Source organism: Balaenoptera musculus, chromosome 20 (genome assembly GCF_009873245.2).
Source record: "Balaenoptera musculus isolate JJ_BM4_2016_0621 chromosome 20, mBalMus1.pri.v3, whole genome shotgun sequence".
Taxonomy (NCBI): Eukaryota; Metazoa; Chordata; class Mammalia; order Artiodactyla; family Balaenopteridae; genus Balaenoptera; species Balaenoptera musculus.
The window spans coordinates 9790747-9805934 of record NC_045804.1 but is presented as its reverse complement, the minus strand read 5'-3'; the positions used below and the strand labels follow the sequence as shown (position 1 = coordinate 9805934).

At 48.4% G+C, this 15188-nt stretch overlaps 1 protein-coding gene across 4 annotated transcripts in view; it reads left to right on the top strand.

Moving 5' to 3' along the window:
- The window catches only part of CYTH1 (cytohesin 1), a 79576-nt gene that overhangs the window by 42415 nt on the left and 21973 nt on the right, over positions 1-15188 (top strand). For 3 of the 4 annotated variants that reach the window (XM_036836812.1, XM_036836811.1, XM_036836815.1), the window contains exon 2: positions 14877-14959. In XM_036836812.1, coding sequence (XP_036692707.1) covers positions 14877-14959 — 83 coding nt within the window. Of the gene's footprint in view, positions 1-3201; positions 3337-14876; positions 14960-15188 lie in introns of those variants that run through there. The other variant, XM_036836813.1, reaches the window with a different exon arrangement.

The window sequence follows — 15188 nt, the reverse complement described above, 5'->3', positions numbered from 1 at the left end:
GGGCCCGGTTCAAGGCAGCCCTGGGGAGACGGCGCGTGGTGTGGGGAGCGGTGTCGCACAGGGTGGCCGTGGAAGCTCTGAGCTACCAGGGGGGCAGAAGACACTTAGTCCTCTGTTCCCACTTCTGAGCCCAAGTTTCGCTGCCTTGGACGAACGCCCTGTGTTCCTGTCACTTCTCCCTGGCCACCGCGGAAAAGCTCCCCGTCCGTCTCTCCGGGTGCCCCCATGCCCCTTCCCACTCTGTCTCTACCTTGCCTCCCGCCTGACAACAGGACAGTCAGATGTCCTCATGCCAGACTCAAAGGGCATGGTCTGACTTGTGCAGCTTTTCCAGGCATTTCCAGCTTGTTCTCCCCTGTCCCCGTTTGTCCTCTGTCCCCAGCCTCGAGGGCCCTCTCACCGATGGCCCAGCCTCAGCTCTCGTGGGGTCTCCTGGGACAACCTGGCCGCGGGCTTGGCTGTCTCTGACCCCGTGACGCCTGTCGCCAGCATTCATTTGGCGCTTACTTGCTGCTTGATTCTTTTTTCTTTAAAAGGACCAGTAACATGTAAGCTCTTTGGGGGCCCGAACCATGTCTTACCATCTTTGTATCTTCTACGGTAACTAATAGGGTAGTTACTAATAGGGTACCTGGTTTATGGGTGGTAACCATTTCTTCCCCAAAGATTGTTTGTTAGATTACAAGTCTGAGAAAGTAATTTTTTAAAGCTTTTATTTTCTCTGTTGGTAGATTTCCTGAGATTACTAGCCAGTGAACAGTCTTTTTCTCTGATCATCGCTGTGATTTCATAAACTCGATTGTGGGGCCGTTTATCGAGATCTGTCTTTAGAGAAGAGGCGGGCCACACTGCAGACTTCCTGTCGGTAGCTTTTCACTCTCACTTCTTGTCTCCTTGCTTCCTTGGATCATACTGTTTGTGCCAAGAATTGACCGTGGTGCAGCCTTTGCTGCCAGCCAGTCTGGCCTGGCTTCACGCTGAGGCCTTTGCTGGTTTACACGCTACAAGTCAAGCCCAGTGGTGGATCCTCTGTTGCTGAATTGTAGCTGGTGAGTTAAGGGTGAGCCACAGTGAGCCTGTGCCTTATGACCGAGTCATGCACAGAAAGTGATAGGTCAGGATCTGCCTGCTGGGACCTCTAAATCCCTGGAGTGTGTCTGTGTGTATTTTGATGTTAGCTCAGAAAGGGGGACATAGCCCTTAGGACTGTGCAGAGTGCTGTGAGAATATTTATGGTATTTTACTGGAAGGCAAGAGCTTAATTTCATGGGCAGATAACCCCCTGGGAACAGGACAGTGTCCAACCAGGTGGTAAACTGCATGATACAAACATTGTTCCAAGGAAACGGTGTGAAGAAGGCCTTTAAGTGAGGGTTCATTTGTGTGAACTGAGGGAGTTCTCCCCGTAAGAGGTGGCTCTTCATGGCTGGCCAGGATGAGCCTCTAAACAATGACAAGGAAACGGAAACAGGCTGGGGACGAGGTGCTCTGGTGGACCAGGGAGGATGGGCTCTCCCTGGGGCCGGGTGAGGGATGGGCAGCTCACCAGACTGAGTGTCAGTTAGGGACTCTCAGTCCATGTGTTTGTTGAAAACTTGTCTCCCTTTTGCAGCTTAAAGCAAAGATCTCATAAATAATTTTAGGGTTTATTTCTCGTAGATTTGGTATGATTCTTTTAGATGAGAACTGCCATTTCGACACAAAAATAAAATTGTTCATATTGTGGCTGTTTCTTTAAAGACAGGCTAGGCTGCAAAGCCCAAGTGTTTGGTTAGGTCTGGTGACCCTCCTGGTGATGAGGAGACCTCAGAGTATGGATCGCACGTTAGTGTGGTGGGGGAGGATGCCTCCTGTCAGCGGTTTCCTAAGGGCAGAGGACTGGAAGGCAGGGGAGGGTGTGGGATTTTTAAGTGTTTTTCCTCCTGTTGTTGTCATGTGCCTGGACCAGTGCTTCTTAAGCAGGACACTTTTGCCCTTCAGGGGATTTGGCAACATCTGGAGACGTTTGGGGTTGTCCTATCTGGGGGATAGGGTGGGGTGTTACTGGCATCCAGTGGGTGGAGGCCAGGGTGCAGTTAAATGTGCTCTAAGGCACCAGGATGCCCTCGACACAGAATGATCCCCAAAATGTCAATAGTGCCGAGATCGGAGAACCTCATCTAGTGTAGTGGTTTATTTTCTCTTTTTTCTCCTTGCTTATTTGGCACTTGTTTTAAAATCCTTATGTCTCCTCCCTTATTAGTCAAAGGCAGTGCTTCCCAGAGGGGTCTGCAGACAGGGCTTCCAGTCACCCTGTGTTCTGGCTTAACACGGGGCCCTGAGCCTCTGGAACCCGAGTCTCAGCCTGGGGTCCCAGATCTGTGTGTCTGATGGTGCCCTTGGTGATCCTCGCGCCCTGCAGTTTGAGAGCCACTCCTCTCAGGCTGTAGCGACGTTTCTTGTCACCAGCCATCTTACAGTATCGTCCCTGGACCCACCTGCCTCACTCAGCCTAGCCAGAATATACTGGAACGCTCTGTTGCAGCCTCTGGTGCGGAAACACCTATGGCCCGTGTGTGGAGAGAGCGGCTAGCACATGGCCTGAGTGGGAGGCAGGTCCTTTTTAGTAAAAAGGCTGGAGCGTGCCACGTGGAGACAGGGGGCCTAGGGCCTCCGAGGACGGGAAGCCGGCGGGGGGTGGATGGTGTTGGAGCGGCGTGGTCAGCGTCCCTGCCTGCTGACACGGGGCTGGGCAAAGGAGGTGGCCTTGCGCTGAGGGTGACAGGACAGCCTGCCCTCTGGATCCTGCCCGCTTGTTTATCCACTCAGGAAGGGAGAGGGTCCCTTAAGTAAGGGTTAACATCCTCCCTGGGAAGCCACCATCAGCTTTTTGCTTCCAAGGGGGAGAAAAAAGCCGCTGCAGCCTGTGAGCAAAGGCTCTTGGCGCGTCCCCCCTCCGAGGCCGCGAGTGGGGGCGTGGTGGGCGGGGCACTGTCATCGCATTCATGGAAATAAGCCTGGAGGACGGAGCACACGCTCCAAGTGTCAGCCCGGCGACATCTCCGTCCACGCCTGCCTTCCCCACCAGCATCGGTTCCCTCTCCACCCGGGTTTCCGCTCAGCTTTTGTGTCCGCAGCCGCCGCCTCTGCCCTGGCTGTGCGGACGCACGTTCTTTGCGGGCTCCATCGCTGCCTCCGCTCGGCGCTGTGGGGGCAGCCGGGGGCCTGGGACTGGGGGGTCGCGGTGCCGGGCCACCATGGCCTCTGAAGCTGAGAGCTGCCGGCTGCCTGGGCTTTGACGTTGCCACCCTGGGGCTGCCGGGATCCTGGGGCTGCCGGAGAGGGGACTCGCCCTGGGTAAGAGGCTGGGTGGGTGGCGCGTGTGAGCCCATCGTGTGCAGCTTCCTGTAGAGCGCGGATCCCTCTGTTGTTGTTATTATGCGCCGCCGCTGCCGGCCTCTCCCACCCAGGAGCAGGCAGCAGCGTGATGTGTGCAGCGGCTGCTTCTCTGCATGTCTGTCTTGTGGTTTCGCATTCTGCTCTCTCCTCCTAGGGTTTTTCCAGTAGCTTCTTCAAATAGAGGTTTAAGCCTTCAGTGTGGTTTCTTCTAGGCCTGAGATTGAGGAACAAGCTAATAACCGATTTCTGTGGTCCTGCTCTGGTGAGGTTACAAATAGGCTGGCAGAAAGCAGAGGGGCAAATCCGGCAAGGTCCCCCTCTCAGCCCACCCTAGGAGTTTTTATTTTACTCATTAAGAACTTTGGAACCTTCCCCCGGTATGGTAGCCCTCTTTCCAAAAATGCACACAGAAGAGGAGCTGGAGACCCACGTTTATTTTGGTGCCAGGGGTCTGTTCCAGCTGTCAGCCAAGGTGGTGGTGGGGGGCAATGTTTCAGTCTGCAGAAGTATTCAGGGTTTTACAAAGGGCCAGCGTACACATAGGCTTTAGGAAGGCGGGTAAAGTGAGAGCGAAGTGACTTCTTCAGTTCTTCACGCCCTCACCGAGCCTCTCTTTTGGAGGGAAGGGGTGTGGTGGCACAGCTGTGCAGTGCCAGAGATGGCAGCTGGTGTGGGGAGGGAGGAGAGGGGCGCTGATGCTCGGTTCTGCTGCTGGGATGGGAGCTCCCAGACTCGCCCTGAGAGCACGAGGGCTGCGCGATGTCTCAAGGAGCCAGAGGTAGAACATGGCTCTCCTTGCCGAGCTGGCTCCGGCGCTGCTTGCAGTCTCTGTGACCCTTTCCAAAACAGCCTTGGAGACAGAGATCGCAAGTATGAGTGCTGGAGAGAAACTGCTGCAGAAGTCCAGCTGGATCACATAGTACCACTGCTAGGTTTTAGAAAAGCTTGAGGTTCTTAAAATGATTATTTTCTAGTGTTCAGCTTTTCTTGAAAGCAGATGTTAACTTTATTTTTCTAAACCAAACTTTTAGGATGAAATTTTATGACTTTGTTTCTTTTACTACCTTGAGATTTGACTTCATTTTCCCTTTGGTTAGCTGGTTGAATCATAAGGTTATGCAGACTGGTCTTTGAGTTCTAGGATTTCTTAGATAAAATGTGTTGATTCCCTCCTCTATGTAAGGTAAGATGATAAAATACCCTGCTTTCATGAGACAGTTTATGGAGCTGTTTATTATACACCCTCTCATTGGGAAGGACAAGGATTCTGACATGCCCATTCCTGCTTAAGGAAACCAGGGCAGGGAGAGGTGGTGGTTTCTCCAGGTCACAGAGCAACTAGGCAGTGAAGCCCCACACAGGTGTCCCTCCCCCCGTTCCCCAATCCCTGGGCAGTGTCTCATCTCAGTTAAGGGGGCCTGAGTTGTTAGGTTAGTGGTTAGATGAGATGTCTCAAAGACTGAGACAGGAACAAAGTTTTCCTTAAAGATGCAGACTATGGTAATAAAATCTTTAGTATACTTACTTCTAGGTGGGAGACTGGGTGGTCTTTGTGTGGAAGGAATTTAAGCGAGAAGAGTAAATATTCACCTGGGCAATTTGCTAGAAGGCACCTCTCACCTCCTGTGTTGAATGTCAGTTATGCTAGCCACGGGCCAATTTAATTCTTTCTTTTAGAATCACTTAGGCTGTAAATTGGTGGTGAGACACTTCTCTTCCAGTGCTTTACACAAAAGTCAAATCATAGCTTCTTGGGAAAGGGACTAAGGTAAGCAGAAATAGGCAAGTCAGGATATTGCTATTAAAATTTTGTTTCATTTGTTTTTAATTATGGTGAAATATATGTAATATAAACTTTACCCTTTTAAGTGAACGGTTCAGTAGCCTTAAGTTCATTTACCTTGTTGACAACCATCACCGCTATCCCTCTCCAGAAGTTTTGCAAAACTGAAACTCTGTCCCCGTTAAACACTGGCTCCCCATTCTCCCCTCCCCCAGCCCCAGACACCCACCATTCCCCTTTCTGTTCCTGTAAATTTGGCTTCTCTAGGGACCTCATGTAAGTGGAATCGTACAGTATTGGTCCTTTTGTGGCTGGCTTATTTCACTTAGCATAATGTCTTCCGGGTTCCTTCATGCTCTAGCACGTGTCAGAATTTCCTTCCTTTTCGAGGCAGAATAATATGGTATTAAATTATACAGAGGGTTGCTGTAGTTTTGACTTAGTTGGAGGGGAAAGGAATTGTTTCCCAAAGTCGGGAGACTTTCTGTAAAGGTGTGAGGTGGTCAAGTCAGCAGACTGTTGGCCGTATGTGTGTCCACAAGTTTCAGATTTCGGTCACATCCCTTTGCTACGTCCTCCTGTGCCCTCTGGTCTTGACAACTACCCTGACGTCTGTCTCTAAGTGTGAGGCTGTCAGCGAAGCCCCTTAGTCATTGTAGCTTTCTGTTTCACTCATCTCTATGTTGCCTTTACTTAAGGACCCTGTGAATTTTGGTTGTTTTCTTATCCCCATCATGAAGATCTGACCTCATGTATTTCTAACGTCAGCATAGAATTGAGAGTTTTGTGAAAGTCTGCTGACTGTATGTCACCAAAGCCTGAGTTCTTTCTAGTCTTTTGGGTTTTTTCACATTGGAAGGCACTGGGATCTCTTGGGAGACCAACGTGACTTACCCCAGGGTGGGGCAGAGTGAGTGATCTGACCGGAGGATCTGCACAGGCTGATTCAGAAAGTGCCTGGTGGTATGAGCAGCACCCACCACACCGTGAGTTCTGTACGCAGGCCCTTTGATCTTTGTCTTTGGAGGCACACCGCCTTCACTCCGTGGGCAGCTTCCCAGATTTGCGCTCTTGAACCCAAGAGCTGTTTGTAAATAGCTCATGTTCCCTCTGGAGCTGGTAACAGTTTCTGGAGAGGGTACAGGAAGGCCCAGTGCTTTACTTTACCTTTCTTTCTTTTTTAAGAACATTTATTTTACTGAAATATAGTTGATTTACAATGTTGTGTTAATTTCTGCTGTACAGCAAAGTGATTCAGTTATATATATACGTGTGTGTGTGTGTATTCTTTTTCATACTCTTTTCCATTGTGGTTTATCATAGGATATTGAATATGGTTCCCTGTGCTATACAGTAGGACCTTGTTGTTTCTCCATTCTGTGTATAATAGTTTGCGTCTGCTAATCCTCATGCTTTACTTTACCAGGCTGCTGTGGCTCCAGGTGGGCAGGTGGTTTCTGAGGCTGTGTGTGTTTTCAGTTTCATGAAACTCCAGCCTGGAAAGGGTCTGGCCTTGCTTAGCAGGGCACCCTGGCCGGCGCAGGCTCCGGAGGCCTGGAAGCGCTTCTGCTGTACACCGACGCCCTCCTGGGCTGCGTGGAGACCAGACCTGTCTGTCTACTTTCTCCACACGTGGGGAAAAGGGAGGGCCTTATGGACTCTTGGCCTCACCTTTTTAAATGTTTCCCTGCTGTGCTGGTTTAAATTTAGACCCTTCTTATCCACCGAAAGGCAAGGGCTATATATAAGAAGGATGATGGTTGATGATTATGGTGGAAAAAATAACGCAAATGATGTATTTTAAAGCTAGGCAGAGGGACCTGGTATAGCTGGAGGACCTCAGGGAGCTGTGTCTGGGCCCTGAAGTGCACCTCCAACACTTTGATATAGGTCACCCCTGGGGACGAAGGGCAGACAACGTGGTCCCTTTTGGCTGGCAGCCGCCTGTATTCCTGTTGAGCAGAAACTGCTGTCAGAAGATCTGCCTTTTCAGTTGGACTTCAGGGCAGGTCTCTGGGCACCTGCCCGTGACTGTGACCGCTGGAGAGGGAGAAGCTGGACCTAGCGATGCCGCATGTGCATATCTGCCCGCCCCCAGCCCGGAAGGAGGGCGCTGTCCCTTTAAGAGAGCCTCCTTTGTATGCGCTGGATGGAGCACATTGCTGCCCTGGGTTTCTGCCGGTTAAATCCGCAGAGCAACATTTAAATAAAGAAATAAATAGAAGGTCCCCTTGTGTGGCTTTTCTATTCACAGCCGAGCACAATGGTCTCTTGTTGTTGTAGGCTCTTTAATCCCCTTCATTAAATTGGAGCCCTGCAAGGGAATGGTGAGGGGCTGCTGCTGGACGGGTCCCCGTGCTGGAAGCAGGACACCTTGTATTGAAATTAACCCTTGCAGGCACGAAATCCCAAGGCCTCCATGCCCTCTGCCCCGTGTCCTTTATGCGCAGGCCGCTGCCTCCCTAGTTGCCATTCTTTTCAGGAGAAGAGGGTTTAGCTGCCTTCCTGGCACAGAAGCGTGGCTGCAGCACGTGGCAGTCGGGGGGTGGGGGTGCGGGGGGAGGAGTTGTTTGTTGATCTGCCATCTGGCCCATCAGATCTTTTACAGTTTAACCCTAATGGCTACGCCAGGGCTTGGGTAGATAGATGCCTTTCCCAGGGGCCCACGCTGCTTTCTCAGAAACTCGGGGTGCCGAGTGGATGCGGTGGTTTCTGAGTACCAGCTGTTCCTGTCGTGTCCTGGTGGCAGCCTTCCAGGGTCCTTGAGACGCCAGCTAGGATCCTAGGGATCACTTACTCCTCTGGCTCTCCAGCCATGGTTTTGATTCTTCATGCTGTTAAATGAAATTAAGCATTTTGTCTGTGGAATTTTTCTTTTCCTCATGGGCAACATGAGAATGAGGGCTTGAGTTGAAAATTTGGTGTTGCATTGATAAGTTTAAGCAGAGGAAAATACATTTGTTAAAATGCTGGATTTTTTTTTTCTCACCTCAGAGCAAAATTCCACTAGAAAAATGAGATCTAAATCTGCTTCTTTTTTTTTTTTTTTTTTTTAGTTCTTAGGTGATTTGTTGAACCAAAAGGGAAGCAGTGCTGTGATTTAAGGGTACTAAGTGTGGAATGGAGAAGCGATTTAGAAATCGCGTGGTTAATGTCAGGAGACAGCTTCAAAGTAAATGTGGATAAATGCCTTGCTGGTTCTAACTGCACATTGGCTAGAAGTATCTTCCATCTGACCACCAGGACATATTGATGTTCCATAAGATGTTATGGAAAATCCCGAACGAACTTTTTGGCCAGCCCAATAGAAGGCCTGTCTTTTTCTAGTGACCATAGGTAGACTAACATTTTTATTTTTCATTTAAAAAATGCAGTAGTACTTAACTGTATTTTTTTAAGCAAGTATTCAGGAGCTCATGTGCCCCATCTCTCTCCATTCCCAGACCCCCCTACCCAGAAGCAACCACTCATAATGAACTTTTTCTGGTTTTTGATCTTCTGGTAGATGCTGCCAGGTTTGTATTGATATTCTCTTCCTGCTGATTATTTTATCAAAGTCAAAGATTATCTCCTGATTTCCTTCACTTGCAGCATTCTTTCCTTCACTCTCTCCCTGTCCATTTTTGATAGTTTTTCACAAATGTCTGGTCGCTTAATTTTCATCTTTGAGACTCTCATACACACATTCACAACCTTGATTTCTGTCTGTGATCTTTCACGTGTGCCTCCTGCTCCTTTGTAAGAGGAGGTGCGGGGACCCCGCTTGCCCTTCGTGTGCTCCTTGCCTCTCTCGGGCCCTCACACCTCCGTCAGCTCTTTCCCCATTTCAGCATGCTCACAGCTGACTACATACAGCTTCTGTCCTGGAACCTGAAGTGGCCTCTGTGCCACGTGCTCCCCACTGGCACCCTCCCCGCGACAGGAGTGTGTGCCCTCCTGGGAGCTCTTCCCAGCACCAAGGTCGATGCCTCCTTTCTTGCCTCCCGTTGGCATGTGGCTTGAACCCTGATTCCCTCTAGCCTTTGTTTTTCCTGTTTCTAGCTACCTTGTTCTTCTGTTGAGAGGAGACCCAAGTGATGCCTTCTCCCATCGTAAACACTCCAGCTCTTTCCCATTCATTCTCTCGTCCACTCTTCCTGAGGATGGTCTTCTTGCAGCCCATTGGCCTCTTGTTCTAATCGGATCCTCTCCACACTGTGAGCGTGCGTGCGTGTCGGGTCAGAATCGTTTTTGTTTAGAACTCTGAAAGCCCCTTCCACTGTCTTCCGGGATCTCTGTTGCTCCAGCCCGATTCTTGTTTTGTGGGTGGTCTGGTTCCCCTCTTTACTCCTCATCGAGGTTTTAGGATCGTCTTTAATCCTTCAACTTCTGAACTTTACTCTGAGGGCTTCTCTGAGATTAAAAAAAACTTTATTATACTGAATGGACTGACTTCTTGCTTATATTTTGTTTTGCTTCTTTTTTCAAGTCTTTTCTTTTGCACTTTGTTCTGTAGGAGTGCCTCAGCTTCATCTTTTATCCTTTTATTGACTTTTTTTATTTTGGGAGAGGCTAGAGGGGCAAAATATGTTTAATTTCCAAGAGCTTATTCTTTTTCTGTAATTGTCGCCTTTTCATAGTTTCCTGTTCTTTCAGAGTTTTCTTCTGTTCCCTTAATTATCTCTGTCTGCTCCAGGGTAGATTATCTGCTCCCTGCCCTGCTGGTTGCCATTCGGGCCGGAGGCTCAGCCATCTCTGTGCGCGGAAGAATGATACGGTGGATGGGCTGAGTGGGAGCTCCAAGTGTGGGGACGGGCCTGGGGCATAAGTCTGCTCTCCACAGGGCAGTACCAGGCCTCCCAAATACAGGCATCGAGGCTCCGCCCTGGGCACCCTCTCCCATGCTTGCTCTCCACGTGCCGGTCCAGCTCCTTTGTTTTTGCCTGGGGACAAATATATATTCAGAACCTTTGGGTGCCAGGCACTGTGCTGGGTGCTGCGAACACGGCAGTGTCAGGCATGCAAGGTCCCTGCCCTCGTGGAGTCTGCTTTCAGAGGGAGGTGTTGGCGCTCCGCCTTCTTTGCCCTGGAAATTCGTTGAAGCCTCTTTTGCCGATGGCCCCTCTCCCCGTACTCTGTGGTATTGCAGGATTGTACCTTTTTTTATTCCTTTACTCTCTCTAAAGCAGCATCTCAGAAGGTGGAGGACCGCAGGCACATTTTGAACTTCTACTGCAGAAACTAGATTGCGACCTTCCAGAAAAAGTGTCTTGTGCGAAGGCTAACCCAGAATGGCTGGGTGCTTAGATTCTGAAAAGGAAGCCACCACTGAGAGTTTCCAGTTTGGAACAATAGAAATTGGCTTCTCAGGGTATCCAGCAGTCTTGAGATACAAATTTTTCACATCATGGTTCTGTTTTTCATCAGCCTTGTTATGAGGACCGTAGTCTTGCCTCTGATTGGGGCGAGACTCCTTAGTGATCTGATCAAGCCTTCTCTGTGGTTCAGAGTCAAAGCCTGGTTATTCATTCCCCCATGGAATAGCTATTAAAGAAATGAACTATTGCCTCAAATTTGCAAAACCATGTTATGTTAGAAGCTCAGGAAATTAGTTTCTTAAAGGGAACTTCTCATCTTCATGGACTAGAAATTTTTCTGGTTTGTGAAGTCCAGAAGAAGCAGAGTGAACTCCTTTAGGCGTGCTTTTCTCTAGAATGGGGTATGAGTCAGTAGAGTTTGTGTTGTTTCTTAGAGTGGTTTTCGCTCTAACTAGAACTGATCTGTTGTTAGTTAACTTTCTCCTGAAGTAGCTGTTGGAATGCTCACCCCTGAGTTCACAGAGACACAGTTGAGGCCGCACTTGGAAGGCCTGGGCTGGGTGTAGGTGGTCTGTTGGAATCTCTGGATGGCTCTGTCTTCCAGCCTCTAGTGAATTAGGAGTGTATTTCAAACTACAGGACTCAGTGCGTTCATTAGGCTACGAAATCAGTTTCGTGGGCCACAGCGGCTGTTAGGAAAACTAAGAGTAAAACAGTAGAAAATGTCAATGGATTTCACGTGGTGAGGGGTTTGTTTTTGTTTTTGTTTTCTTTTTTTGGCTGCACTGTGCGGCATGTGGGATCTTAGTTTCCCAATCAGGGATCAAACACATGCCCCCTGCAGTGGAAGCATGGAGTCTTAACCATTGGACCACCGGGGAAGTCCCAAGGGTATCGTTTTTGATACTGTTGTGTATGGGGGAGATTGGGTCGTGAAATCAAATACATTTCTTAACTGTGGGTCTTGGAGAAGTTTAAAAGACACTTTTCTAGGGACTTTCCTGGTGGCGTGGTGGTTGGGAATCCGCCTGCCAATGCAGGGGACACGGGTTTGAGCCCTGGTCCGGGAAGATCCCACATGCCGCAGAGCAGCTAAGCCCGCGAGCCACAACTACTGAGCCTGCGTGCCACAACTACTGAAGCCTGCATACCTAGAGCCCGTGCTCTGCAATAAGAGAAGCCACCGCAATGAGAAGCCCGCACACCGCAACCAAGAGTAGCCCCCGCTCGCCGCAACTAGAGAGCCTGTGTGCAGCAACGAAGACCCAATGCAGCCAAAAATAAATATACAGTGGAGAAAAGACAGCCTCTTCAATAAGTGGTACTGGGAAAACTGGACAGCTACATGTAAAAGAATGAAATTAGAACACTCCTTAACACCGTACACAAAAATAAACTCAAAATGGATTAAAGACCTAAATGTAAGGCCAGACATCATCAAACTCTTAGAAGAAAACATAGGCAGAACACTCTATGACATAAATCACAGCAAGATCCTTTTTGATCCACCTCCTAGAGAAATGGAAATAAAAACAAAACTAAACAAGTGGGACCTAATGAAACTTAAAAGCTTTTGCACAGCAAAGGAAACCATAAACAAGACGAAAAGACAACCCTCAGAATGGGAGAAAATATTTGCAAATGAAGCAACTGACAAAGGATTAATCTCCAAAACATACAAGCAACTCATGCAGCTCAATATCAAAAAAACAAACAACCCAATCCAAAAATGGGCAGAAGACCTAAATAGACATTTGTCCAAAGAAGATATACAGATTGCCAACAAACACATGAAAGAATGCTCAACATCATTAATCATTAGAGAAATGCAAATCAAAACTACAATGAGATATCATCTCACACCAGTCAGAATGGCCATCATCAAAACATCTACAAACAATAAATGCTGGAGAGGGTGTGGAGAAAAGGGAACCCTCTTGCACTGTTGGTGGGAATGTAAATTGATACAGCCACTATGGAGAACAGTATGGAGGTTCCTTAAAAAACTAAAAATAGAACTACCATACAACCCAGCAATCCCACTACTGGGCATATACCCTGAGAAAACCATAATTCAAAAAGAGTCACATACCAAAATGTTCATTGCAGCTCTATTTACAATAGCCAGGACATGGAAGCAACCTAAGTGTCCATCGACAGATGAATGGATAAAGAAGATGTGGCACATATATACAATGGAATATTACTCAGCCATAAAAAGGAACGAAACTGAGTTATTTGTAGTGAGGTGGATGGACCTAGAGACTGTCATACAGCGTGAAGTAAGTCAGAAAGAGAAAAACAAATACCATATGCTAACACATATATATGGAATCTAAAAAAAAAAAAATGGTCAGAAGAACCTAGGGGCAAGACGGGAATAAAGATGCAGACCTACTAGAGAATGGACTTGAGGATACGGGGAGGGGGAAGTGTAAGCTGGGACAAAGTGAGAGAGTGGCATGGACATATATACACCACGAAACGTAAAATAGATAGCTAGTGGGAAGCAGCCGCATAGCAGCAGGAGATCAGCTCTGTGCTTTGTGACCACCTAGAGGGGTGGGATAGGGAGGATGGAAGGGAGAGAGATGCAAGAGGGAAGAGATATGGGGACATATGTATACGTATAACCGATTCACTTTGTTATAAAGCAGAAACTAACACACCATTGTAAAGCAATTATACTCTAATAAAGATGTTAAAAAAAAAAAAAGAAAAATAAATAAAAATGAATAAATTTATTTTTTTAAAAAAGACACTTTTCTAGACAAGGGTGGGGAAAAAAGCTGGATAAAAAAGGAAGAATCAGCTTAGAACCTAATGTAACTAACTAACCTGTGCTGAGACTTAATCGTGGTCTGTTGTTTCTACCCTCTTCTGTTGTCTTACATGATTTTTATGATATATTTGGGGAGAGTAGATTCAGTACTACAGAGAGTAGATCGCAGTAGATTCAGTTTCAGTGCCATGCTTGGCAAGTCGTGCACCCTGCTATGCCTTCAAGCAGAACTGTTCCACTGTGCTGCCCAGTAGAAACGTAATATGAGCCACAAATGCAGTGTTACTCTCCAGCAGCCCCTGTGAGCACAATTAAAATAATATATTTTATTTACCAACTTATCATTTCAATGTGTAATCAATACAAAAAGTATTAAAGAGATATGTTACTCTTTTGGTACAAAATGTGGTGTGTATTTTACACACACAGCCCATCTCAAACTGGGCTTAATCACATTTCAAGTGCTTCCTACCCACATTCGGCTTGTGACCACCACATCATACGGAGCCGTTCTCACTTACTGAGGCGCCTGCGCGAAGGATAGAAGCATCCAGGTACTGCCCCTCCCATCTGGCAACATGGGGACCTTTGCTGTGGCCCCCAAGGGAATGGGACCAACACTTGTGAGCCCCTCCTAAGCCCCAGGCGGGATGGGGTGCACTTCAGTGACTATGGGACTTCACCCTCACAGCAGCCAGTGCATGGGCGAGGGTGTCCCCATTTTATTGGTGCTGAACGTGGCCTGAATAGGTTCAGTAACTGTGCAAAGTGGCCTGAGTGCTGTGTGGTGGGTTGGATCTGGGATTGGAGCCGGGCATGCCTGATGCCAACGCCTGTTCTTCCATCGACCACTGGCTGCCCGCGCGCTCAGAAGGACCGTTGTAGGGCCTTCCTACCCCGAGCCCCTGCTTTTAAAGGAGATGGAGTCTTGAGGAATGTGGAAGCGTTTTGTGGTGAGAACTGTGATGGGGAATTAAGTGACTTCGTTCTGATGAAAAGAGCTCATTTAAAAATATGATTCAAAAAATGTTGAAGGGTATAAAGCAGAGAGAAAAGTCCCCATAACCCCATCCTCAGAGTTAAACATTGTTTCAGTTTGGGGGTGTGTCCTTCTAGATTTTTTTTCTCTGTACATACTAGTCTCTCCCCTTCCCCCTCCAGAATGGCACAGAACTGTCATTCACGTTGCTTCTCTGTTGCCTCCCGCTCCCCTCTAGGGTCATGGACATCGCCCTGTGTCGGGGCTGGACCCAGTGAGGGAGCCGAGGCCTAGAGAGATGGCTTAACCCAGGGGCCTGAGCCCCCCACCCCTCAGGATGGAAATGGCCAGGGCCTGGCCAACAGTCCTCCTCTTTCATTCCTAGCCAACCTCATCTCATCTCAGGCAGCCTTTTCTCTCTTGTTTTTTTGTGACAGCTGTTCCTTTATCAGAGCTCTTCTCTGTGATCCACTATCCTTTCTAACCTTGGTAATCGTGACGGAGAATGGGAGCCAGATCCGTCCCCAGCAGTCGTTCATTTCCGACACTGGCGTCTCACCTCTTCCGTGGTACCTTTGTCCTTTTGCGGTCTCTGGATTGTATTTATTTTTGGCGCGGTAAAAGCTTTCTTAGTAATCCTTCCCTCCTTTTCTGTAGTTCCCAGTGACCTGACTGCAGAGGAGCGCCAGGAGCTGGAGAACATTCGGCGGAGGAAGCAGGAGCTGCTGGCCGACATCCAGGTAGGAGCTGGGCAGCCACCTCGACCAGGTGTCTTCTCGTGACACCTTCTGACTTGGTCTCACCACAGTTCTGATAAAGTGCAGGTATTGATAACCAGCTTTGCTTAACAAGTGAGAGTGGAATCTCGGAGAGGAGGAGTGCTCTGTAAGCTGCACCCAGCTGGCCGGCTGTCAGGCTAGAGTGACAGGTCTCCTGACTGCGACTAGAACCCAGGCTTCAGGTTAAGTA